The 27,126-nt window shown below is 36.5% G+C and overlaps 1 protein-coding gene and 1 long non-coding RNA gene across 4 annotated transcripts in view; one reads left to right on the top strand and one right to left on the bottom strand.

The window, feature by feature from the left end:
* RSPO2 (R-spondin 2) overlaps window positions 1-27,126 on the bottom strand; it is a 127,963-nt gene that overhangs the window by 28,747 nt on the left and 72,090 nt on the right. The window contains exons 4-5 of one of the 3 annotated variants that reach the window (XM_037502748.2): window positions 16,368-16,511; window positions 14,174-14,362 (exon numbers count right to left, since the gene is read on the bottom strand). In XM_037502748.2, coding sequence (XP_037358645.1) covers window positions 14,174-14,362; window positions 16,368-16,511 — 333 coding nt within the window. The remainder of the gene's footprint in view (window positions 1-14,173; window positions 14,363-16,367; window positions 16,512-27,126) is intronic. The other 2 variants (XM_054692029.1, XM_054692030.1) reach the window with 2 other exon arrangements.
* On the top strand, window positions 1,113-25,290 carry LOC129145278 (uncharacterized). The gene is made up of 4 exons (XR_008550582.1): window positions 1,113-1,271; window positions 4,238-4,329; window positions 24,301-24,404; window positions 25,142-25,290. It is a non-coding gene; the product is annotated as an uncharacterized LOC129145278 (long non-coding RNA).

The following is a 27,126-nucleotide window of genomic DNA, read 5'->3' as shown; positions in this document are numbered from 1 at the left end:
AAAAACTGTGCATCCTTTCAGAAAATGATTATTTTATTCAATTTCTTTCAAGCCTGTAAATCAGGGAATCCTTGTAGCAAGAAGACAGCAATTATATACAGATGCTGGAATAACTATAAACTGTGGATCTAGGACTGTGACATAGATCACAGTAAGAATGCAAAAAAGAAACTGAGAATAGAGCTGCTAGAAGTCACTCTTCTACATATTTCATCTAGAAATTATAAATCAGACTGCCTGAAAACCTAAGAACTTGGGCATACAAAAGTCTTGCTAGACCCTTGGCCTAAATTATGAGGAAATAATAATAGCTACAACAGTCTAAAAAATGAGTGCAAAAAAAATTAAGTGCAAAAAGGCAGTAATTAGTAAACTTTGAAATAAATCACATAAAGGCCACTTCTGTACATTATACATAATAAACATATATTTCTTATGGTGCATCTGTAAAATTCATTAAGATAGCCCTTGCCAGAGATTTCATGGATTACTAAAAATATAAAGTTCAATGAAATTCACTTCGCCACAAGATGCCACTCTGAAAAATGTTCCTTTCCATTGGATCTGGGCATCAGACCACAGGTAAGCTGAACCAGTGAGGAGTCGGCATGTGCTAATCCCGCTCTGTTGTCACACAGAAAGCTGCTCAGTTTCACAGTGAGCAGAACCCAGTGATGTGGTAACTCACTAGTCCTTGATTGAACACTCTATAAACCATGTAGTAAAATTAAGAAGTGAAGTCTTTATGGTTAGTGATTAATAAATCAGGTAAATTGTGCTCACTGAAAACTGACCAAGGGAAAAACATGAAAAGGGAAATACATTTGACTTAGTTTATGCAAAATCACAAACACATGACTTTAAAGAAAAGTAAGGTAAGTCTTTCACCCAGGGTTATAGGTCTGCCTTCAGTTATCTGCCTGCATTCAAGCTCCATCTCTGAAAGAGTTTTAGAGTAAGGATGCTCTGCACCGTGGGCCTCCTATGTTAGGTGGGGAAACACAGTGTCTGAAGAGCTGTCTCAGCCTACCTGAATATTCTGTTAAGATGACTGTCATCCTATGACCTAACACTGGAATCTCTTGAAATTCTGACATCATAATGATCTCCTCCAAGATCAAATAATTTTATTTAATAAAATAAAATTTCAGCAAGTTTAACTTCCTCTACATCATAAGTGTCCAAAATTAAGACCTAATTTTAGAAGTCTTTTAACTTCAAGAGTCCTTCACTTCCCTACAATGCTGACTTTGTAGCCTGAAATATCAAGAGTAAGTATAATTTTAAAATTCTATTTTTCCCTTTGCTGATTAAGGGAAATAATATTTTGCATTTGAAGCACTAAAGTCTTCCCTCACCCCTTAGAAAAATCCAGATAATAGAATGCCAAAGCTTTTATTCTGGTCAACAGGGACTGTATAATATCTTTTTCTGGTTCATGGGTGGGTAGTTTTGGCTAATAGCTAATTCCAATTGTTGTTATTCAAAGGAACAGATGCTAAAACAAAACAAAACAAAAAAAGTTTAAATACGTGGACAAGTTTTGACTTTTGAAACAAAGATATAAAATGAACTTTAATTGTGGCTGCTTTTTGTATTTGAGCAATCATTGTTTCTTACTGGGCTTCTATTTCCAGTAGCGGACAAATGCACTAATTTTCTCAATATGGAAAATGCCAGCATTAAAGCCAAATAAATTCAGGTTTAAGATAATTACACTAGATTTCATCAAAGCAACTTGGCACTCATCAAAATTCAGTCCGAGTTAGTTGATGAGATTTCATCAGGCTGCTTAAGAAGTAGGGAAATAAACAAAAGTGGAGAGACAATGAAAACAATGTGACAACTGTCAAACAAAATGCCGAGCACGACATTGAACATGTCCCTGAATGCAGTGATGAAACCACAAATCTTCCTTCCCTCCCTCCCTACCTCCCTCCCTCTCTCTCTCTCTCTCTCTCTCTCTCTCACACACACACACACACACACACACACGTACAAGGAGAACATTTTGAATTTTCAATCATCTTTAATTGAATATTCATATTACAATACTGATTGTGGAACCATTTGTTACTAAGGACTGGTTGCTGCAGAGAAGGTGGGCAATCTGGGGGTTATATGGTTAAAAAGTAAATTTTAAAATATGGGTGCTTAGGAGGTCACCACCCTTGTTTGAACTCCTTTAAGCAAGTTCTTAATAAATGTAAGCTATTACAAAAGGAATGGTTCAAATTAGGCATCTACCGATACAGTTTTGCAACTAGATATGCTCACATGTCATCCACCTGGTGGAAACTTTCACATAGTAGTTCCTGGGATACACAGGTCTTATGTTTCTGATAAAGGAGAAGCAGACTCGTAACTGCACCGCAGAGTGCTCTGCTTCAAACAGTGCTACAGAAGCTCATGGATAATTCTTAACTCAAAGCATATTTGATGACTGTATTAGGTCAATCTGTGCAGTTAGAGTTGAAATTATACCAAAGAGAGGAAGATCTGAAAATGCAACAGACACTTGACATTTGAGGCAGAAATTACTTTAAATTACTCAAGTTAGCAATACCATTCTCAACATGAAAATACAAGAATGCTACAAGAAATTTTTGCACACATGCAAGACAGAGGCATATGGTTTCCTTCTACAGGTTTTGACATAAAATGAAAAGAGAAGGAAAAAGGGATAGGAGTCTAAATACCCAGGGATTGGCATTAAATTACTCTTTACAATTTCGTTTTATTAGAAGTTTATTTCCTTTAGAATTTCAAGAAAGAAATAGTTTAGAAAATCGATTCCTCTATACAAAAGTATTTCGGAAAATATACTCTCCACATCAGCCAAAATCTGTTGTACATTTTCTATTGATAAGTCCAAGATAATAATCAGACTTGTTATTAATTCAAGTTTCTAGTTTGGGCCATTATCTTGGGCTAGACTTGCTAATAATGAAGTTAGGACCGTATCAATGACTAAAAGTGACCATGAGTATCTATCACCAAAAAGTAAGCAGAAAAGATGTGGGACCTGCCAGAATTTTCTCCTAGGAACAAGCCATTCCCACTGAATAGAATGCGCAAGAGCATTAGTACCTCAAGATGAAATAAAGTCGTATTTGGAGCACGTCATGTGCTTGTCTACCTTATACTATTTTTAACTACTTTTAATTTATATATCCAAATAAAAAAAAAACTATGATGAACAGGGGATTTTTTATTAGTCCATCACAGAATCTTTCAGAATCCACTATAAATTTTAGATACATTACTTAGTTACCACAGTGCTTACTTTCATAGCACTATTTCAGAAGAAGACACTGGGAAAAAAAAAAAAAAAAAGGCCAGTCACCATAGAGAATAGAAATGAGATAATATGAACAATCCTAGTTGTATTACCTCAAGGAATTCCCAGGTATTACTATGGACTGAAAAATAAAGAGGTTGCATGGGAGAAAGAACTCTGCATGATGCCTGAGTGAGAACCAAGTGATGCCTGAGTGTCTACCATTACCTGGGGGATTCATTCAGCCTCTCTGCATCTTAGCTTTCAACATGTGAAATAGGATTGTGAGTCCATCTTTAAATTTTTGTTTTATAAGAAGACATTCTTTTTTTCTAAAGAAAATTAAGCAGAACCACCATAATATAAAAGGAAAAAATAACGTAAAACTAGTGTTGTTCAAACAGGGTGGGAGACCAGATCTTTACCTGCTAGGCTCCCCAGCCAGCCACAAAAGCAGCCCATACCCCAAGGTTTCCTGCATGGAATCTAGATTCACTCTTGAATCACTCCCTTCTGTAAATCCTACCCTCTCTCAAGATTAGATTACTCTTAGTAACATATTTAAGAAACTGAACTTCCAATGTGAAAATTTCCTTAGGTCCAGTGAGGCAACATGCATTAATGAATTTGTTCTACATTTCTATCACTATTCCTAATTTTAAACTCATTGATTCTTTATTAATTGGGTGGTTAGCTTACTATCAACTCTATCAAATGTTATTACCAGGTTTTAGCTGCTTTATCTGCTGAGTTTATTCCTTCTCCTTATTTCTACTCCTTTTACCCTAATTTTTCCCTTTGTACTATCTGACATGCTCCCAATAGATTTTTCCATATTTACATAAGTTGTAGCCAATCTACACCTCATTTCCCCCTCATATTTGCTCATTCTATATTCCCTCTTCACCCCCAGTCCTCCCAGGAATAATATTTAACTTGTGTACCTTATGTTTTCAGAGTCCTCCCAACTGGCTGATAAGGACACCCATCAGAAGGTTAACATCAAAAGCTAAGCTAAATAATAGGGAATGATATATTCAAGAATATTGGTACGTGGCAAAGGGAAGCAGCAGTTAGATAACAGATATGGTTCAGTTAGCGTGAACGTAAAATAGGCCTAAATTAAAAAAATAAAACAAACTGCACTAATACAAACTGGGGAATGACTTGGCTTAGAAAGTTGGCAGAAAAAGACACCAAAGGTCACAGTGGACCACAAGTCAAGGCAGAATCCTGCACTCTTTAGAAAAGCAAGCATAATGGGAAAATGCATAAACATCAAGACCTATAAGGTCCTCTGGTAATTCTCCCAAACTCAGACTCTGCTTAATGGTCTACCCCAATTCTCAGATGTGCAATCTACCTTCTTACTTACACCTTACCAACACAATCTTCAGCCACTTCCATTTTTAATCATCAGTGTCCTGTTAAGATACCTCTGTGTTCAAGTCCCCCTTTTGAGCAGTGGTTCTCCACTGTGAACAAGGGAAAATTTACAATCCTGTGTTGCCCACAGAAGACCTCACACTTAATACACAACTTATATTTTTGCTGTGAATTTCTGTAACTTTCAGTACTTAACCCTGGGCTTCCACCAGGTTCTTCTGCCCATCCTTTCTTAGACACGAGAGGCAAACTCGAATGTTCACATCTTTCCTGACAATGTTCTTTCTGTGTAAAATGATCCCCTCCCTTTTTAAAGATGCTTTCAAACCACTCCCTCCTAATACAGTTCTGCTTTCCAGGAAGCATTCCTTGGACACAATAGCTAAAATAATACTTTTTTTCCTATAATGGCAGAGCCTATAAGAATACTTATATTTAAAAGTTCAACAATGCTTTTTTTGTTTTGTAATGTACATTCTCTTCTTCAATAACTAGACCATAAACCAACTCTTGTTTGTATCACCTCTCCTCCCAATATGCCCATTTCTCAAGAACGTAGGAATTAATAGATGTTTAAATAATTGATTCAATGAACCTACAGGCATGGCAACACAAACATAATAGACTCACAGGAAACTCAGCTCTAGCTCTTTCCATCTAAATTATATTGGGGAAGTAGGTTCAAAAGAGGAATTAGAAGGCACTTTGTAACATATTCTAATACAGCCATCTCAAAAAGAGGGAGGGAGCGCCAAAGACCATAGGGGATGGATTGTGGGTGCTTTGATAGTACCTGTGGTATTGTAAGAGCACCTGAAGGGGGAGAGCTTATATCTCTAGAGTACAAGTAACTGGGTAAACCAATGTTAACTCAAAAGTATATACATATATGTATATGTTTGTATAATGAACTCATTTGAAAAAGTTAAGTCAGTTCAATTCAGTAAGCATTTACTTAAAATCCACATGATTCTCACATATCAAATAGTTTTGACAGATTAAAATAATCACAGGTTAGCCCTGGAGAACAAAAATCACAAAAGGTTATTTAAAATACTAATGCATAACTTGAGATAATCACCAGAAATATGCAACTCCTGATCTTGTTTTAGAATATCTTTCTATGTAGAAAAAATATCTTACCACCATTCTTATTGACAAGTTCAAAGGTAACTGATCCTCAACACAAATGCAAACTTTCTAGATTATCTAAGTACCATGAAGATCTTAATGTATTCAACATTCACTGAAAGACCCAACTGGACTGATTTCATAGGGTCTATGCCTCTAGTGAATTACATTTCACAATGATACTTTCAGCTTTCATTGGGAAATAAACACTCCTAAGTTGCCTTCTGGGAACATACATTTGTGATGTGGATATTGTTGAGAATAATGTTCACCCACTACTCGTTATTCTGAATGTGTTTCCCCATTGAGGAAATATGTTTATTTCTCCATATTTCCATATGGAGAAATATGTGTGTGTATATATGCAGATATGTGTGTACATTCAGATAGATAGGTGCATGCATCTATGTACAATTGTATGTATGACCACTTTCATGCATGTATACATACATAGTTCAATGATTTTTCTCTCCAAAAGTAAAGCTGATATTATATTCTATAATTAACTTAATTAAGATAACAAAAACCATACATACTTTTTTTCTTTGCCTAGAAAAGTCAAATTTTTGGTTCAGTTTGTTAGCTCAACCAACGTATATTTGTATGGTCCATTTTCTGTACTGTTCTGAACAAAGTTTTCCCTAGTTTTGATCTTTTAAATTTATTTTGGTTTACCATTTTATGTTATCATTAAATTTTTGAGTAATCATTAAATCTTCTAAGGCTGTAACATCAATTATTAAATGTCTTGATTATAGAAGTTCAAATATTTTACCTCTATTTTCTAAAGTCCTCAAATATAAGAAAGTAATACTGATTCTTAGAGACAGTGAGTCCAAGCATTATATAAATGGGTCAATAATAAAGCAAAAACAGCTGCCTTTACATTTTAGTTTAAATTAGTGGTAATATCTTCTGCCACCTGAACTTTTATGTCCCTCTCTGTTGCAAAATGTAATGTTATCATCTTAACCACTTCTGTCTGATGACATTAGTCACACTGAGATTTAGTAAAAACTCTGTCATTATTTCCATTAAAAAGTTTCTCTGCCTCCTGATACTGGAGGAGACCCACACATCCAGCTGTATAAGTCAGGCCAGTAGCTGGAGAAGGATTTACAGGAAATCTCAATGAGCAAACTGCTGGCTCTTTTTTTATCAACACCAGAGGAGTGTCTGATGAGGAAAATAATGTGTTCTCAGAAACCACTAGGGAAGTTATACTTAAAACTTTATCTAAGAAGGAAGAAAAATGTACCCATAGAAGAGGGAATAGAGGGTGCAAACCTACCACTGAAACCATGTGTGTCCTATTAAAGTTGTTTTTATTTTAGAGAGTTGTAAAAATTGTTTTATATATTTTACATTAAGATCAGAGTAGCTTACTGCTGTGTAAAATTCATAAAAGAAAGGCCCCTTTGGAATTTTCCTGTCCTTGCCTTGTTCTGCATAGAAAGTTGGGCCATTGGTGGCATGTGTAGTTAAGAAATCCTTTTTACAAGTCCCCATAAAAGAGACTAGTACATGTTGCTCCAGACTATAATTAAATGAGACTAGTAGAGATTCCAGATGGGAATCTGCAGAGAATGGCACAAAGGTGTGGTTTCTTTCACTCTCTTATTCTCTGGCCCCTCTGGCAAGCGAGTCTGGCATTTTGACAGGCTTAAAATGAAACTGGGGAAAGAGTTTCTTCTGTCCATTCCCTTGGGTCCACATGATGGGTGCTTCGCACACCTTCAATTTCTATGTCTAGGTCCGAGGTGGCCCTTAATTTTGTCCTCACTGGGCATGATGTCCCACTCATAGCATTGAAGCCCACTTTCCTGCTCCCCCTTTTCCTTAGACCCTCAGCCTCTCAAATATTGAGACTTAGTAAATGTGAAATAAACCACTGCTAAATAAAAGCAAAAGATACCACCAATAACAGTTGATGATCAGTTATCTACTACCCACTGCCCAGGAAGCAAGTAAAAAAAAGAAAAGTATGAAGTGGCAATGAGACTGGAGCACAGCAAGGGAGCGACTACTTCCCAAGACAATGCCTAAACATTCATTGTTAAGAGTGTCAAGTGGGAGTTTTGGATGCTTTAGTTACTAAGAGCAGTGTTTGGAGGCAGGTGGGTTTGTGTTAAAGACAAATTTTGTATAACAGTTATACTTTAGGGGCCTCCCCGCTAGTGCAGCGGGTTGAGCACAGCATTATGAAGCTGTCCGCAGCCTCGGCAGAGCCGGTTTGATTCCCGGCAGGCCAGGGAGATTCCCACATGGCACAGCAGACCTCTCCTGCCTTGCCCACGGCTCCCCTCCGCAGTGTATTTCAGCAGATCTGCCTGCTCTGCTACCTACTCTGTCTCTGGTGAATCCTCTCACCCTCCCGTGCCTCTGACCTGTACCCCAGCTCTTGTATAAATAAATCTTTAAAAAAAAAGTAATAATACATTAGGGGCCTCCCTGGTGGTGCAGGGGTTAAAGACAGCACTATCAAGCTATCGGCAGCCACTGCAGCATGAGTTCAATCCCCAGCCAGGGAGCTGACCCACATGGCACAGCAGACCTCTCCTGTCTCGCCTACTGCTCCCCTAAGCAGTGTATCTTAGTAGATCTGCCTGTTCTGCTCCCCATTCTATCCCTGGTGAATCCTCTCACCATCCTCCCCCCACACCTCTGGCCTACACACTAGTTCTTGTATATATAAATAAATCTTTTTTAAAAATAAATATACATAAACATTTGAATAATTTCTACTTATGGGTGACTGTCTCAGTTGACAATAACTATTAAATAAACATTAACTTCTGTGTGTCCAGAGTAACTGGGGAATAGTACCATTTACTTAAAGTAACTATCACAAATCACTGATTTTAAAAGAAATACAATATTCAGCACAGCAAACAAGGGTAATATTTCCCCTTTTTCCAATGCTCGTATTCATATAAAAATTGCAATATCTGCATTCCTGATGACTCTGAAAGTTTCAAAAAACAAAAAAAGGAGATTGTTCTCTTATCCCTTCTATTCTAAACTACCCTTGAGGTCAGGCATGTATAAAACAGACCACATAAATTGCAACACAAATGTAAACAAAATGTAGAGAAATAAAGAACATATGTCTAAAGCATATTTTCTTGACCCTATCCTACTGAAAATGTGCTTATTTCCTGCTCTTGGTTTAATCCATCACAATCTACAACCATCTTTAGTTATATTATCTAATACCTAGTCCACATGTTGCTGTCAGTTTATATACAGAAAACAAAGATTAGAATGGCTTACTACTGTTGCCCTTTAAAAAGTAGATGTTTGCAGAGATTAAAGGTTCTGAGTTGCTAAATAATATTTGCTTTTATTTCCTACCAAGTTCAAAGTCACTTTAAAAAGTCAATCATGGTCAAGTAATGTCTCATAAGAGGAATGAGTTATTTTCAAATTTAAATAGTATCTAGTGGTTTTTCTCTTTTAATAGATTTGCTATTTAAATTTTCTCATAGTACCAAGAAAACACAATTGCATGATAATGTTACTAACTGCAGTATGGCGGGTTGAGGCAACAGTGAGCAACAGAAGAGAGTTAGCTGTCCCAGCATTATCAAAGTATCAGCTAGAAGACTTTAGTCAAAAGCTGATGGACACAGAACCACTTGATTTTGGGGTGGGGCCCAGATACCAGGGCTTCTGTGCAGGTCGGGGTGGGGGGCTAAGAGGGAGGAAAAGGTGCTAGGTGTGTTTCCACCCAAGGCAGACACAACTAGGAAGTCAACTCAAAAGATGTAGGATAGAAAGTACAATCTTGAAGTCACACTGTTTTCTCAACAAACTAAGGATCAAGACACTAAGATTGAAGAAGGTGGCCTTAGGAGAGGCAGCTAAATGAAGCAAAGCCAGTGACTCAACACTTTGGCTCACTTTATAAAGTGAACTTTGGGGTATTTTTTCACTAACTACTTCAAGTTGGAAGATGTTGGAAGGAGGTGATGATGCAGGGTGTTGTTTCTAAAAAATATAGAGCAAAAATAAGATGCTATATTGGGTTGGAGGGATAAGAAGTTTAAAGTTAGCTACGTCGATGCTAGAAGACCATTGTTTTATCTTAGTTCTTTATTACAAGGAACAAGAAAGCACAGGGGTTGTTCCCACCACCAGATTTGTTATGTACCAGCTTGGACCAGTCCAAGCCTCCCTGATTCCCAGTTCCTTTCTCTTCCCTAATATGTAGCAGAGAAACAAGAATATTCACAAACACAGTCATTGAGTCAGTAGCTTTTTTTTTTCCATTAGATATTTAAGAGATTCATTGAGATCTCTGGTCAATTGTTATCCCCTCAATTTCCCTGAGCCCCCTAAATAATATACACTCCCAACCCAAACATGCACTAACTCCTTACCCTGCTTTTGTGCTTTTAGTGACCCCAACTCCACATGCAATTTTGCACTCATCTGCTTACTTCTTTATCATCTTGATTCCTAATAGAAAAAAGTTCATTGAGCCATACCATGCCTAGACCAATGAGTGGTACCAAGCAGTGCTCAATAACTACCTAATAAATAAATATGTGTTCATGGGACAAAATACAAACAATGAGTTTTACAGAGACAGGACAGAATATTTCAGGTTGAGGTTATGTTGCCAATTCTATGAAAAGAACAGTGTAACCACCTCCAAATGATCACATTTGCTCCTGTGCTTGAGTATTTTCCCACTTCATACCTCAGCAATCATGATTTTGTTCTTCTATTTGTCGTTTCAATACATAATAGCATGTTTTTATTTTTCTAGTATTATAATATACTGTCTAATGTACAACATGGTCCAAAATTGAAGTTCTTCCTTTAAAGCCTAGATAATAACTGAACTGAGGGGAGAGAGAGGGTAAGGAGTGGAGGGGTAGGGGCTCCAGTGCACCATGGTACAGAGAGCTATGGGTAACATGTGGTGGGTGTGGTTTGGTAACACATCTGAAGAGGTGTGGACCAATACCTTTGAATCACATATGGTATTACAAATCAATGTTATCCCAATTTTAAAAATCCCTACAGATTCTATATTAATGGAATGAATTCATCCTGACAGTATTAATTCTATTAATTCTATAAAGTATGCACAGGGTGGAGGGAAGACAGAGCTGCAACATTATGAAGGCAACTTCATTTTTAATTAATCCATCCTTCTACCCCCGGTTTTCTATACTAATTGTTCAATATTTTTCTCACACTTACAGTCCATCTTTTTCTTTTTCCCATGGTTTTTATGCTCGCCTCTTTTTTCTCTTTCTCTATGCTCTGGCTATCTTGGTAAGGAAACCACAGATCACTGATTAATCTCAAGTCCTGCTTAGTATTTGCTAGCTGACTACCTGTGAGAGAAGGGGGGAGGGCAGGGTAAGGCTGCCAGATGTGAAAGGTTTGGCAAATGCACAGCACAGCTCCTCGGAAAGCGTGCAGTTCTCTGAGCAGTGCTCTGAGGCTTACAAATCTCTTCCTCACCCTTCACATGACAACCACAGACCTTGCCTGTATCTTTTGGCAATTAGTCTCAGAATCACTGGACTTTAGCACTAAACAGGACTTTCGAGATCACCTACCCCTATACCCTCAATTTACAAATGAGGAAATAGAGGCCAAAAGAGGTTAAGTGACTTGCTGAGGGTCACAGAATGAATGGGTTGACAGGGTGCAGAAACCCAGATCTCCTGCTCACCAGACCAGGCTCATGAAAAATGAGTGTCAGAAGTATCCCAGAAATTCCACAGGTTCTGTCATCAGAAATGAAAGAAAAGATAATCGATGAAAAACAAAAGCTTAGGAATAAACACTGAGTAAACTCCAAGTGTAAATCAATTCAGACCTTAGGATATTTCCAGGTATTCTTTCCTTTAAAAAAAAGGCAAAAAAGCATATGACGATTCAGTACAAAACAAGCGAGTGCACTACGTCGCTGTTTTTTAAATCCCACAGACATTTATTTTCTCCTTTTTAATAGTTTTCAGTGTAATATCTTATACACTTAGTGACTATTCCATTACACTGACCTCTAGCTTATGCCTTCCAGTAATCGAAAGCAGCTGATTTTAATGTGCCGGTGCTTTAGTGTGAAGGAGGTTAAGGCTGCGTTTGTGTGCAATCAGGTTAAGTGACTCCAACAGGAGAAAAATCCATACATATGTTGCAAAGATCTGAAAAATGCCTGTATTCCCAACCTGATTACGACTTGCATTTTTGCATGGTTTGTCAAAGCAGATCACTGAAATCAAATCAAGATGTAATATGGGATAAAGTGGTTTTCTTCTCCATTCTTCCATTAATCACCGTGAACTACTGAAGAAAGGAACGTTTCCCTCTCACCTGAGGCGAGGTGGGATACTCCACTGGAAGTTATGCCAATTTTTATCAGTTGGTGCTCAAGTTCCAACATTAATTTTCCTAGTTTTCATTTCCTACATGAGTATATAGGAGCTATTTTATCGCAGGGTAATCTTCTATTTCTATCAATAAATGAATCCCAGTTCCTTTTGTAAAACAAAACAATGCAATCTCAATGTAACTTTTAAAACTACTGACTTTATACAAATGTATATGCAAATATATACAAATTATATACAAATAAAATCCATTAAACTGAAAACATAGATGTTGTGTTAAAGTGATAATTGGCCTCACCTAATAAATAATATCTGACAAAACCTAAATACAGACTAAATCAGAGTGTTCGTTATTGGTTCACTTGTCAAAAAAGAGAATATTGCCAGGTCATACATGAGCATTGATTTGGAATAATTTAAGTTGCTGACCATGTCCGATTATAATGCTATCAAGACTGACTTTGGAAGCATAAAAACACAAATGCAGTAGCCATCACACATTAACCATCTAGCCTTATCTACAAAATCCTCAGACAAGACTGGGGTTGGGTCAAAATATTTTGGAGGGGATGAGAACATGCAGCTCTTGTCACACATAAGCAAGTTTGTTAGAGAAGCATTTTCAGGTTAATTTTTGCTATTAACGTAAACCACAATTGGGGGACCATGTTGCTGGAAAAGGAATGGGGGTGGTGGTTATATAAACATTATACAACAAAGAAAGTCTTTCTTTCCAATACCTGAATACATCAGGTTTGTTTTTAGGCACCAGGTTGCAGGTTAAATGCTCTCAGCTATCCAAGAAGTGGCTTATTAGTTTTGTAAGAAAATATTTTCTTATATTTCGACTGAAAAATACCCAGTTTAAGTGAACAAAACCATCCTTGTTAGTGAAAAGCAGACCTAAAAAAACCTCTGTTTCAAAAGCCCAGCATAGAAAAGCAAAATTAATTCAAGAGGAAAAGCTGCTTTCCTAATAGTAGCTTCTGAATCTGGATCTAATAGTTCTCAAAGGCCAACTAGAGTCTTCAAGTCTTAAAAGTTTTGTCTTCCTACATGGATCATAGACAGTCTCCATGAGGCAGTCTAATATGGATATAAATCCATTTTAAGCAGGTATCTATTCTCTCTCTGGGCCATGACCACCAAGTGAAAAGCTATACTCCAACAGCAAGAATGAAGGCAAAAAAAAGTTTTGATTATTTTACAGGGCAATTTCCAAACATAACCTCCTTTCCTGCTTTTCTATTCTGTGCACTAGAAAAACCCCAACTTCATCTTTGGCAAAGCAGCATCCGCTAGTGATAAAATAAACAGTAACTAGCGATTATGCTTTAAGAACCACAGTGACAGCTAAGAGCTGCATTTCAACATACTGACTCAGCGTCAGCCAGCACCTGAGCTATGTTCGCTTCTCCTAATTTGTAAATGGGCCTAATCCTGTTATTACAGAATAATTACTGCAAATCAGCACAATTACTACAAAGACATGAATAAACACACACATACCAGTAGCTGTTTTCTACAAATTATTATCAAAACAAAGAAAACTGGCTAATTGTAGTAACATTAAGACAACATTTATTCCCCCCAGTGTTTGGGCAAGTTTATTTTAAGTTGTCATTTTCAACTAGTAATGATGCAGATGATTTTACAGATTCCATAAACCTTTCTAATCTAAACTCTTCTCAACTGAAAGTTGGCCCCTTCCCTCAGCAACATCTGCAAAGACCTGATTTCATAAGAACCCACATTTATAGAACACTAGCAAAAAGAAAAAAAAAAGCCAACTTTTAGAAATCTCATTTGTAACCTCATGTTCTAAATTATTTTCAAGGTACCATGAGAGTAAATGCAATATTTGCTTTATATTCTTCACAATTTAAACATTTCTTTCTAAATAAGTACAGTATAGAACTTTTTCCTCTCGCCAAGGTTATTATCAGGTCTCCTTTTTTGATAAATAATCTTTATGGAGGGGGTTGTGATTAGGAAGGAAGAAAACTTAGAAAGGACTCACCACCTGGACAATGCCTCACGGCCATCTTACACCTTCTGGATTCAGCAATGGTTGGACAGGGTATCGTGTCTTTTGCCGGCTTTTTAACAATTTGCCGTGTTCTGGTTTCCAGACCCCATTTAAATCCACATGTGCGGTTATTTCTGCTACAAGTTCCCCATTCACTCCAGTGACCAACTTCACATCCTTCTAATAAAGATGAAAGAAAAAAATACAAACACAGATAACAATTTGATATCTATTTGCTCCACTGTCATCCAATTTATATAGTGTTTCCCCACTACCCTGACCTTCAAATACAAAAAGGTAAAGCATATAGTCCGTAAGCACCTATCTTAACCTTTTGGGAACTTTGATTCTTTGAACCATAGGGTTACTTTTGTTCACAACCAATTACTGTCACACAATTTAAAAATTAGAATTTTCTATTTGTCTTAATTTGTTTTTTGACAAAATGGTCCATTTTAAAGACACTGAAACATATGACCTTTAAAAGATTCAACAGCTAAAATTTACAGTAAAGACCTACTATTTTTGTACCATGACAGAAGACTAAATTTTACTAGTTAATTCTCAATGCTCCTCTACCCACCCTCAAAAAAATTCACCGATGTGTTTATTTTGAGAATATTTGGTGAAAAGGATGGGAGTTTGTTTTGCCTTTTCTGATTCTCAAAAGTCTTTAAGGAGGTGTCTGGATACCACAGTATGTATTTGATCCCCTAAACTGATGCTATACCTTTCTATAGTTTGAAAAGTAAAAACAAGGATGATCAAGTAGTTGAAGATGTGTTTTTCCTACATATGTAAATGCTTTTAGCATCTCCTTTTTGCAAATTCATACAATGAAAAAGTAGGCTACCCTCCAACCCACTAGGTTGTAGGGGGTGGGGGTGCAGGGATATAAGGATAAAAATATGCAGTTAAGCCTCATCAGGGTCACCATTAACATGTATTTCACTCTAACAGATGAGGACTGGGGTCCAGAGTCCACAAACAATGAATATTCCAGCATTCCAGATGTCAGTAGACATCATGGTTACTCAGACTTCTCAAAACTATTTTAGATTTTTATTCAGGGAAGTGCATAGGACTCTACTTGTAATTTGTGTTAGAATTTAGGGCTATGTAAGAGTTTCCTTTGAACATCTGTAATGGGTGGGGATTTGCCTTTCGAATGCAAATTTAACATTTTGAATCTGCTCCTCTAGTGACTTTCTTATAATAGGGTGTCACCTTTTGAATGTATAAACTCACACATAAATAGGAACATAAGTATACATTTCTTCAAAAACTTCTCATTTAAATGTGTTCTCTACAAGCTTTCAGATCAATATGACTGTTTCAGCAATATTTTCTGCAGAAAGAGTTTTCACTTTTTTTTGTCCATTTTAAGGAGATGGGAAGTCTCATTTATAATACATAGCTCTGTTGTACATATTAGACAGATGCACAAATATCATTTGGGGTGGATGCATGTGTACATGGGCAGTGGTTGTGAAGATGCCATTATATCTGGGGTCAGATTCAGGCAGTCATCAAAATGTCAGCACGGGGAGATTTTACCTTTTAATTGGTAATATAAAAACACCAAAATGTTTTTCAAACAATAAAATAAAATTAATTATGTACCTCTAAGTATTATTATTCACAAATGGTATATATTACATGTATGTATTGAATCATGCATTCCAGGTATTAAATTTGTAAAAGTAAAATCATTGATGCATTTTTCAATATACAGTCCATCATCAATAAAATACATTTGGCAGGAAAAGTTTCTTTCCACATTTTTTTTTTTGGCTAAGCATAAGAAGGTCCATGTCACAACAAAAGTGATAGAATAGTCAACCTACATGGCACTGCTGTAAAATTTTGTTTTTCCTCTAAGTAAAATGGTTTCCTCTAAGTGTTTATTAAGATAATTAAGAAATGGCTTATTATACAGATGATAAAAACATTATCAGCACTTAATCAAGCAAATGTACAACTAGCAGATTTTGTAGCAAGATGTAATGACTCCCCAAAACTAACAAATTCATAAGGTTGTCAAAGAACTTAATTTTGGATCTAATAAACAACGAGAGCCAATTTGTTTTTAGGTTGACTATATTGAGCATGCTTTTTTTTTTTTTAAAGAAACAGGTGTTAAAAAAAAAGTTGAAGTTTGAGAGTTATATGAAAAACTACTCACCCACACATTCCATGGTTTCATCTAATGGTGCAAAACCATCTGGACATTCATCAAAGCAACGGCCTCTATGCAAATAAAAGCCTACTTTGCACTTGGTACAAAAGTCTTTGCTAAAGCAAGAATCACAGTTTTCTATTCTGCATCCTAAAAGCAATTTAAAGAGAAAAAGAGAAAATTTTCATCAAAGAAATGTATTTGTTTTGCAAATAAAACGTTCACAAACTCACCGGTTAACTCAATGGAAATTCTAGTGGTCAGAGAAATATGTGTTCAACTCATTTGTTTCCTAATGCCATCTCATCTTAAATAACTCCTACCTCTTCCAACAGCTTACCACATCAATGGGCTAAAACAAAAGTCCAGCCCAGAGCCCTAGGCAGCATGCGACTCCAAATGGGATTAAAACAAAGGATTAAAAAGCAAAAGAAAACACCCCCATTACAAATTACTTTGCTGCTGGTATTGAAATCTGTTCTTCCCTTCAAAAGACCTCGAATGAAAAACACACAAAATACTCTAACCAGTATCTTCTGTTTCAGGACAGCAAATGAAAGTTCTCTTAATTTTTTAACTTAATTTAAATGTAATCTTTCATTTACTTTTTAATTTTTAATTAAAAAGTAACTTCAATTTTTTAATTTAATTTCCTGGCATCATTAATGCTGGAATCTACTTTCATCAGAGGGTGTCTTAACTTGGAGGGGGACTTTTCGGACATTTTTTGGGGGAAAACCTGCAATGTGCTAAATAAAGGTTTTGCTAGCATTTCCAGTTAGCCTTCATAATAACCCTACCAGGCGGGCAATAAGGAACCTGTCACATAGCCAGCAGTGGCAGAGTTGGTTCTAAAAGTACCCCCAAACCTTTGCTTTCTAAATCTGTTTTTTTCCTCTATAGAGCACTAAGTGATTTCTCTAGGAGTAGTTAGTAGAATAGAGGTGCTTTTAGGTCTGTTAGGTTTGGTCTTGCATCCAGTTTTCCCTTTACCAGCTCTATGACTCCAGACAATTAGTGCCCCTCTGAGCCTTTTCCCTCCTATATAAAACAGGGACATGAAAGACCTTACAAAGTTTTTGTAAGGATTTGTAATAATGTACATAAGTTGATTGACTCAGATAAGCAATACGCACAGATAGAAGTGACAGTGGATTAGAAACATGTATTTTTCTAAATTGCACACGTTACAACAAGGTAAAAAAAAAAAAACAATAATTTACAGACGGAATTCTAGGTCAGATTCCCTCGTAGGGCAATAGCATCTGGGTTAGACATCACTGCCGAGAGCAGGTGAAAATAAATACACGTTAAAGTACTCTTTGAGGATAGAAGGTTGGAGGACTGGTTAATTGAAAGGTCAAGTTTTCAACAGATCATAGTACATTATTACTTGTAACGTTTAATTGATGACCATTAACAGCATGTGAAGCTCTATGAAAACTCCATGGCACCGCTTTCATGGAGTAGAAAATGTAACCACAGTGTGAAATCACTGATTATTAAAATTTGAAAATGTAGAAAGTAGAAATTAAAGGCTAAAAACAGTTACATTATAAACAAGTTTCTAGACCTATAAAAAGAAAATGGCACCTCCTGGGCTTTCAATTTTGAATCTAAATAGGTTTTCATATATTCAAAGAACACCACAAAGTTGCTAATTCAACGCCTAAAATATTACCAGACTGGAAATGTTACAACTAGAAAACCAGCTACTTGTGTGGGTGAAGTCCATAGTCAAATTACACCACTGCTCTTCGGGATAAGGGGGATGGTGGACCCAGAAGAACAGTTTATTACCCCATAAAATGTTCATTTGTTCTCTTAACTGCTATAACCTATATTTTAATAGAATGGGTGCACCCTGGTCAGTAACTTCTTAATCATGGTCAAAATACATAACCATCATGTCCACAAATTTTTGGGTTTTTTACTACATTTTTTTAAAAAGCAAGCAGCCCTCCTCAGTGGAATTATTTTCCATGAAATGATAAACATTTCAATGGACAAAAGAGAACTGAAGGGTAAAGAGAACAAAGAAAAAAAAAATATATATATAGTAAAGAGAACTACACACTTCATAAATCAGCTGTTATCTACATGGTCTGATTTTCCTTTAAAACCTGGCCTGCACCAAAATAAGCTTTTTGGCCAAAAAGTTATAGCAACAAGCATTTGGAAATAATTTTTACAAAGTCCTTCACTGATCTTTGCTGTTACTTGTAGCTCCTATCCCTCGTTTCATTCCATGTGCCTAATGCCAGTTCATGGAATGTGGAATATTCGAAATACCTATCATTCTTTGTGAAGTCCCATAGGAATTCCTCAGGCATAAATTCTATTAGAAAAAAAATGATTTGTTCTCAAATTTGAGTAAAAATATGATGCATTCAAATTGTAGCATAATGCAACCACAAAAAAAACCACAAGGTGGATTATAAGCAAGACTGAATATAAACTGTCAGACCTATTGTTAAGTGAAAAAGGCAAGTTGCAAGTATACACAGCATATGCTGCAATAAATGTGTGTGTGTGTGTGTGTATGCACATATGTGTATAGGAAGCACAGCTTAGAGAAGTTAATTTGGGAATGGGGTGTTAGAAATTTGAAATATGTTAGAAATTACATATTTCTGAATCATATAAATCTTATACAATTGTAATACATTTATGTGTTAACAAATAAAGTTACTTTGATATATATTAGTGATTTATTTAAATTACAGAAAATAGCACTATATTAACACTCTGAAAGAAACCCTTTTAATTTTAACAGGCAAGAAAGAATATAATCCTATTCCAAAACAGCAGACTAGGGTGCATGAAATTATAGCTCCTCTCACAGGAGAATGTTAAACTGCCTTCACCTTCAAAATACACAATCCTTTGACCATCTATTGCCAGTATTCTTTGTTTGCCTGTGTTGAATGACACTTTCCCCTCACTCAAATCATAAGAAGAAAAAATAGTTTCTTTGATAAAGCATTGAAACAAATGCTTTGACTGGTGCCAAGTCAGAACACTCGAAGTTTTGCTGACCTTCCAGGGCTCAGCTGCCACCATGTAAAAGCGATGCAGGCGGCCACACACTCAGCCGCCTAAACTGACAAGTCATCACCAACACCTATGAATGAGTGTGTGTTCAAGCCACTGCACAGCCACCGCCCAAGGCCTGCTGTGTGATGTGCTCAGCACCTGGACAACTTTGTCACCAGTGCTAGGTCCATGCACAACCCCTGCCCTGTTCAGCCACTTCAGGAAAGAACCTTTCTGCTTGGAGAAAAGCACTATTTGAGTCTCCTAGCTCTTTCTCATCCCATCTATGACCACTCTTCCAAGAGCTTCTCAAGCTTATTTTATTTAAATAATTGGGGCTCACATCAACTCTGTGAACTCATTTTTATATAAAAGCAAAGCATTGTCATTAAAATCAAAATTCAAAATAACACACAGGCATAGAGGAAAATCTAGAAAAACCCTTCAACACTTGAATGGCCAATGGCTTATTCCCAGAAATTAAAAATTCCAGAAAATCTCCATACATTTTATAAACAATTTCTTAAACACCAGTGGAATCACACAATCGATTGTTGAGCTTCAGAAAACCTTATGTTGCTTAAAAGAACAGCAATCAAAGCTTACTAAACACGGGTTTGTTCTATAAAAATCTGGCACGTAAGTTCTTGTTCAGAAATATAAGACCCTGGCTTAGCCAACTTACATGCTTCTAAATTACAGTGCCTCCTCAAAAATGTAATCCACCGAAAGGGAATGCCAATATCGGTTTAAGTAAAATTACTGTCCAAGTGGAACTGTGTCCAAATGGAGTCTGACGGGGCTGTCATTTGGCAAGACAGCCAAGAAACAGAAAAACAGGCTGGGTACCCCTTTTTCCTGTCCTCCATGGTACTCATTCAGGCACTATTATAACATTTTTCAAATTATAATGCAGTTCAACTCAATCGTTCATTCCAAACATTCTCCTAATTGTGTGTGCCAAGTATTGTGCCAGACCCTGAGATCATGAAATTCGGATACCCGTGTCCTGGAGGTGCCAAAGCCAGGGACCACGTGGCACCTACAAGGCATTGCAACATGGCCAAGTGGAGGTTAGAGGCATGTACTGGGTACATTAGAGGCAGAGAAGAGTGATCCATGTCTATTTTGCCACTAAAGGTTTCTTATGTTTTTCAATCAGTGAATTCCATTTCTAACCATGTCAGATATGTGGTAGCATCATAATGTTGCCAAGTAAACCAACATCCATGACATTTAAAAGCTCAATTATTTTATATTTAAAAATGAATTGAATGCTTAGATGATTACTTGCACATGCATTATAAATAGCTTTAATATTTAAAGAAAAGCCACGCTTGCTAATAAAGGACTGCAAATCTCATTGGAAGAACAAATAAGCACCTGAAAATAATTACAAGAAAGAACGTCTTGAAGTGCAATGGGTAATATGTGGTATGGAAGCTGGGACCTCAGCAGAGAAGATTTGATAGTCACAACAAGAAAAGTGCAGTCCTAGCAGAGGTGACTCCATTCATCATAAGGCAACGCAGCAACAGGAAATCAACATGGCACATAACAGCTGATGAAGAGTGGCTTGAATAAACTGGACATTAGGTGAAGGGTATCAGGTTCAAATTGCCACAGGTAGAGAATGTCACTTCTTGACTTGTTCGAAAAAGGAGGTAAAAATATAGATTATTTGTACTTTGTGTGGTTTTAACTATTTAAATAACAACATTTGTAAAACAAAAAACAGTGAAGCTAGGTTCAAGGTTAGGGCTTGAGCTTCAGAGCTACATGACCAAGTGACACCTGACTTGTCCCCTCATTTGGGCAGGGGTCACAGTGTATTTTCAAACATACACAGAGGGAAAGGGGAATGAATATTTTCAGGAAATGAAGCTTCCTGAAAGTGGAGAGTAAGGAGAAGCACTGAGGGGCTCAACATTCTAAGGGGTAAGAGTCATGAGAAAGGGAGTTTTGAGGAATCAAGAGAACTGACCAGCAGGGAAGAGAAGGAGGTGAGAGAGTGAGCAAAGCCAAAGAGCCACAACCATTTCTCCCCTCCCTCTGGTCCCAAAATGCTCTCAGGACTTTGGTACATTGTGTAAGTTAGTTTTATCTTCCCAGCAAATCTAGACGGTAATAATCATCTCTTATTTGAATATCTCAGCATGACCAATCATATAAACACAAAATGAAAACAAATTAAAAGCAGAGAAAAATCAACCTTTGTTGAATACAACTGTGAACTGTAATTCCATCTATTGCCATCAATTTTTAAAGAAAGGGAAGAAATCACTGAGGTAGAGAGGCTCCAGCCACACATGGAGGAATCCATGTCTCTTACTACTTGATCATCAGGACTGTGTACCCACAAACTGCTTCAGCATGCATGGAAATTACCACAGCTTGTCATTCTTCAGCTTCCTTTTACTGTTGAACCACCAGCATCTCTATTTAGAATGTGGCAAATACTGACACCCATTAGGTGCATTTAGTGTTCAGATTCCAATTACAAGAATCAGAGTATCAAGTCTCTGGAAAACTCTAGATGCTTCTCTGCTCAGTGTATGTTAAAACTGGAACAGAAAATAAAGGGGTGGGTTGTTCCAAAAGACATTCGAAATGAGACTTTTAGCATTTTTCACATGGAAATTACTAGACTGTGAAACAATCTGAAGCTTCTTAAAACTGTTTAAATGTTTTTAGATTTCTCTAATAATTTCAAATATTGCTGTTTAACACTCCTTCTCAAAATGTGCAATGGATTATGAATCTCCTTTAGTTTTTAAGCTTTATGTTACCAAAATGATACATTTCTAGTATGCATTATTGCAGTAACCCCATGAAAGAACTGATGAGAACTATGACGTAAAAGTTTTTTGTAGCATGGTCTAGTTACATGCAGCTCATTAGAAGCTTCATTATATTTCAACCTAAAGAAAATAAAGAACAAATTCCGAGGTCTCAGGATTTAGTATTTCATATATACAACTGAACTATTTGAGTGATGACACAGAAAAAAAAACAGTTACGAAGTTAACAGAAGATTCGGGGTATAATGTATGGTAAAACCCATCGAATGGGTTTAAGTCAAGATGGGCTTTGTTAGGAGATTTAGCATGGACTGAAATTCAACTCTGTCAATCACACAGTAAGACACATAAAACAAGTCAAAGGCAGGAAACAAGAACTATGTTGAGAATATACGGGCCTCTCAAATATTATACTGCTTAGCAGATCTGAGATTACAATCTTGGCTCACTTACTGTTATACAACTGTGGGCAAGTGAGAGCTCTCTATCTCAGTATCCTCATCTATAAAAAAAAAAAAGTAACATTAGTCCCTATCTCATAGAGCTGTTGAGAGAATCCAGGGGCTTATCAAAGGCAAAGATTTCAGGATAGTATCTGCTATGTAATTAGTGTGAAAACATACAAGCTATTCTGAGTATAAAATTGATCAACCAGGACAGTTCAACATGGCAGATGGAAGGAGGTTCGAATAAGATACCAGCATACTCCAGCTGGAGTGGTATGTATGATAGATGTGATTATATGTAATGACTTTTAATAATTTTATATATAGGGCCTCCCAGGTGGACTAGGGGTTAAGTCTCAGCACTATCACCACTAAGACCTGAGTTCAGTACCTGGCTAGGGAGCTAACACACACATGGCGCAGCAGACCTCTTCTGTCTGACCCACTGCTCCCCTCAGGAGCATATGTCAGTAAATTTGCCACTCTGTCTCTGGTGAATCCTTTCATTCCCTGCACTCTGGCCTACACCCCAGTTCTTCTAAGTAAAATAAATAAAATATTTAAAAAGTTAATAATTTTATACATATATATGCACTGCTCGAATAAAAGGCATTATCCAAAGTAAACATAGTAGCTTAAGTCTTGTTTAGATCACACAGTTAAACAAACAGTACAATCATGTGTTGAGTACCTACCTGGAAATTTATCTACTTCAAACATTAGGAACTAGGATTTAAGAAAACTAAGTTCTACATGTAATTTAGAGATATGGGGAAAAACCCTATCTCTCTCTGCTCCACTCCTCCTTCACTATCAGACAGGAGGAGAAAATATTTGACTGACCCAAATCACATGACTGTTTAGTATATCAAATTAAATATTAAAAAGAATAGGTGACAAGTAGCACAAAAATGTTGTATCACCCCCTAGAGCCGAATAAGCCTACCATCAACAGATAGTGCTTGAAGTGTGCAGGGTCCTTTTCTAAGTGCAGTGAAGATGCTCGATTTGTGTACTCCACCCAGAAATTTACATTTGTTTATATTGTTCTCTGTAGCTAGTGAGTCTACTATTTTATATGCCAAGAGTGTCCTTTATTTCAACTTCAAAATTTTTTTTTTCCTCCTGACTCATTTTAACTTAAAGCATTAGAACAGCTCATTAAGAAAAGCCCAAAACTCAAATTTGTGAAATATGTTGCTGGTAGATTCACTGTAATATTTGAATGTTTAAAAATCCTATCTTGCCCACCCACACAAAAAAAAATATGAAGAAATACTGAGGCTTGTGTAAAATCATGTGGTTAAATAATGAGGCACTATAAAAATGTTGGCTTCCTTTCTCGTATGTTCAAGGGATGCATTTTTGAAACCATTCTCAAAACAACTGAAATTAAAACTTGGACACATTTGCTGGGATACAAAGCTAGGTGTTTAGAGGAATTTTTTTTTCCTTTTTAAGGAGGTGAGAAAGGAAGATAAACTACCTCAGAATAAAATCAGAAAGGAATGTGATAGCAATGAAAAAACACTTTAAAATGTACAAACCAAATTAATATCTCATCAGATTTTAAATTCCTGCCAGCAGCAGATCTCTCATCTTGGTTATTCCTCGTGGTTTTCCTTTTTTGGTAACTTGTCACCCTTTCACATTAAGGTGGAACCAGAGAATTTAATAAACTTCAGTCCTGAGTATTGGTTCAATCTGACCAAATGCTGGAAAATGCATATCTCTCCACTCAACTAGAAGGAAAAGCTTACGTAAGTAATATACATCTTGCCCTCCACTCAACCATCATCCAAGGAAAACAAGTAGAATCTCTTAATCCCTTCACACTCCAAATAGAGTAGAGCAGGAACCAGAAAACTTTTCCTGAAAAGGGCCAGATAGTAAATATTTGAGGATTTATGGGTCATATGGACTCTGTCTAAACTATTCAACTCCACCACGGAACAAAAGCAGCCAGAGACAATACCAAGATGATTAAGTCTGGCTATTTTCCAACACAACTTTATTTATGAACACTGAAATTTGAAGTTAATATCATTTGCATGTGTCACTAAACATTGTTCTTCTTTTGATTTTTCCCACAATAACTTAAAAATCTAAAAGCTATTCCCAGCTAAAGGTCCTACGAAGAGGTGGCAGGCCATATATTGTCTACATGTCATAGTTTGCTGACCTCTAAGCTAAAGAATAATTGAAATCATGGGATATACTGAAGGAAGAAATGCAAAAAAAAAGAAAGGGTTTCATTTTGTAAACACCAAATGGTAACATTTAAGCTTAAGGAGACAGTGATATCTTATATGCACCATCTGGCTGTGTGCAAAAGACAAATATCAAATGAATATGAGAACGCTGGAATTTAGTTATCTCAACATGAGGACACATTTCAATGTTTTTCACATTCTGTTGATAAATGAAGAAATATGACTCCTCATCAGCTGTCAATAGGTCAAAGCTCCATCCTATTTTAACAATCTTTTGATTACAGATGGCGCTGACTTGTCAACGAAAAGACTGCTTGAAAGAAGGAAGAGAGAATAATTTTACAAACAACGCATTTTGGTTAAAACCTGCACAACGTGTATGGCTAGTCCTAGGGTCTGATATCTTTACTCAAATCTATAAAGATAGCATTGTCATGGCTGCCTACATAGTTTGCTGATAAAAGTAAATACAGTTAGCTGTGCCATGGGCAGCAAGCCCACTCTCAGGCTTATCAGCAGACCCTCAGAGGTTGTTACCTGCTTTGCAAATGGGGCTAATACTACTGCCTTCATGGATTGACAGGGGCAATGAAAGATGAATGTGAGAGCACTTTAAAAACCAAAGCACAAAAAGAGATGCCTTACTCCTACAAAGCAGAAAGTAGCATTCATCTTTTACATAGAATGGTGCCATTTAACTTAGGACTAAACTGAAATAAGAGACTCCTAAGAGAGAGCCAGCCAACCCACAAGAAACTTAAAGGTAAACTTGACCAATAAGATGTCCTTTATTAAAAAGCAGGATAGGTTTTTAACTTTCTTACCATTAGTATCACAATTAAAAACTTTTGTAAAGAGTATTGAAAATTACATGGCCAGTTTCCTGTAGAAAAGTATATTTCATACAATTTGTCTCCCAGATGAAACAGGGAGAAAGTGCCCTTTGAGTTTTCTGTAGACAGTCATAAAATACCTTTAAAGCAAAAAGCAGTGTGATATGTGGAGTAGCACATTAAACACTGCAATGTGCAGAGGAATAACCACCAAAGATGTTGAAGTACTATTGTTAGTGAAGTATCAGAAGTAGTTCTGATCTGAGCTATTTCTTATACCCTTGATGGTTTAGGTCATGACAACCAAACTATGATTGCCCTTTTATGTCACATGAGACAACAGGGGGCTTCCAGAAGCATAATTATTGCTGTCATTTCCATGCTTTAAAATCTTTCAATGGCTACCTTTTACTTCCAGTTCAAGCCACTGATTTTAAAACACAAGATTCTTCAAACTAGCTGTCTAGAGATCTACCTACAGAGCAAACCTACCTACCCGCCACCTGAGCCATCCTAAAGTTTCTGGTGTCCCAGCACCCAGATGTCCGTAGCAGAGCTTGTCCCTCCTAGCTGTTATTATGTTCATCATAATCCCCCCCAACCAAATAACAGAGACCCCATGAAGAAAACAGATCAGATCTTCTCTGTATTCACAGTGCTCAGCATGAGCACTCAACACAATGGTTGATTTAGATCTACTCAATGACTAGCAAATTCAGTATTAAATTTCTGTCAGTTTAGACGCACTGAAACACAAGTCCATCTTGTATGTTTTAATGCAGGAAAAAGATTTTGCTACAAACAAAACTATTTTAAATTACAAAAAACTTCATTTCTAAATTTGGCTTTCTCTAAGAAATAATATGTGTACTTCTCATCTTTAAGTAGAGATGAGGGTTGAAGGGAGAGACTAAATATTGTAGGAACTCAACTTAAAATACATATGAAGTCACAAGATCAATATAGAAAGAATACTGCCAACAGCAGAGATTATTTTATATATAGACTCATGGGAGTTACTAGAACGAGAAGGCTATTTATTTCTGAATGTGTTACATAATTTGTCTAAACTTGCAAAGATAGTGTCAGAGCTCAAAACAGAGCACAGAGTTTCTTCCAATTCAGTGTTTTGAACGATGTGATTTATTACAAACTGTTTTTCTTTTTGGAAGATAAAAATCTAATGTCTTGAAATACTAATGGGATTTAAAACAATTAAGTGGACCATGCATTTCATGGTTCAAAATAGTCAAAGAAACTTTGAGGTCCTTCTAATACCGTAATAGTTCTATCAGTATCACATGGGTTTTTTTTTTTTTTTAAAGAACTGTCTAGTGAAAAGAATATTCCATTGGAATCAGTATCTTAGACACTGATGCCTTGCTAAATAATTATGTGACTTTGGGGAAGTACTTCTTTCATAGGCCTCAAAATGC

This window comes from Talpa occidentalis, unplaced genomic scaffold (assembly GCF_014898055.3).
Source record: "Talpa occidentalis isolate TD23 unplaced genomic scaffold, MPIMG_talOcc4v2.1, whole genome shotgun sequence".
NCBI lineage: Eukaryota > Metazoa > Chordata > Mammalia > Eulipotyphla > Talpidae > Talpa > Talpa occidentalis.
This window is presented reverse-complemented; position numbering and strand designations above follow the sequence as displayed.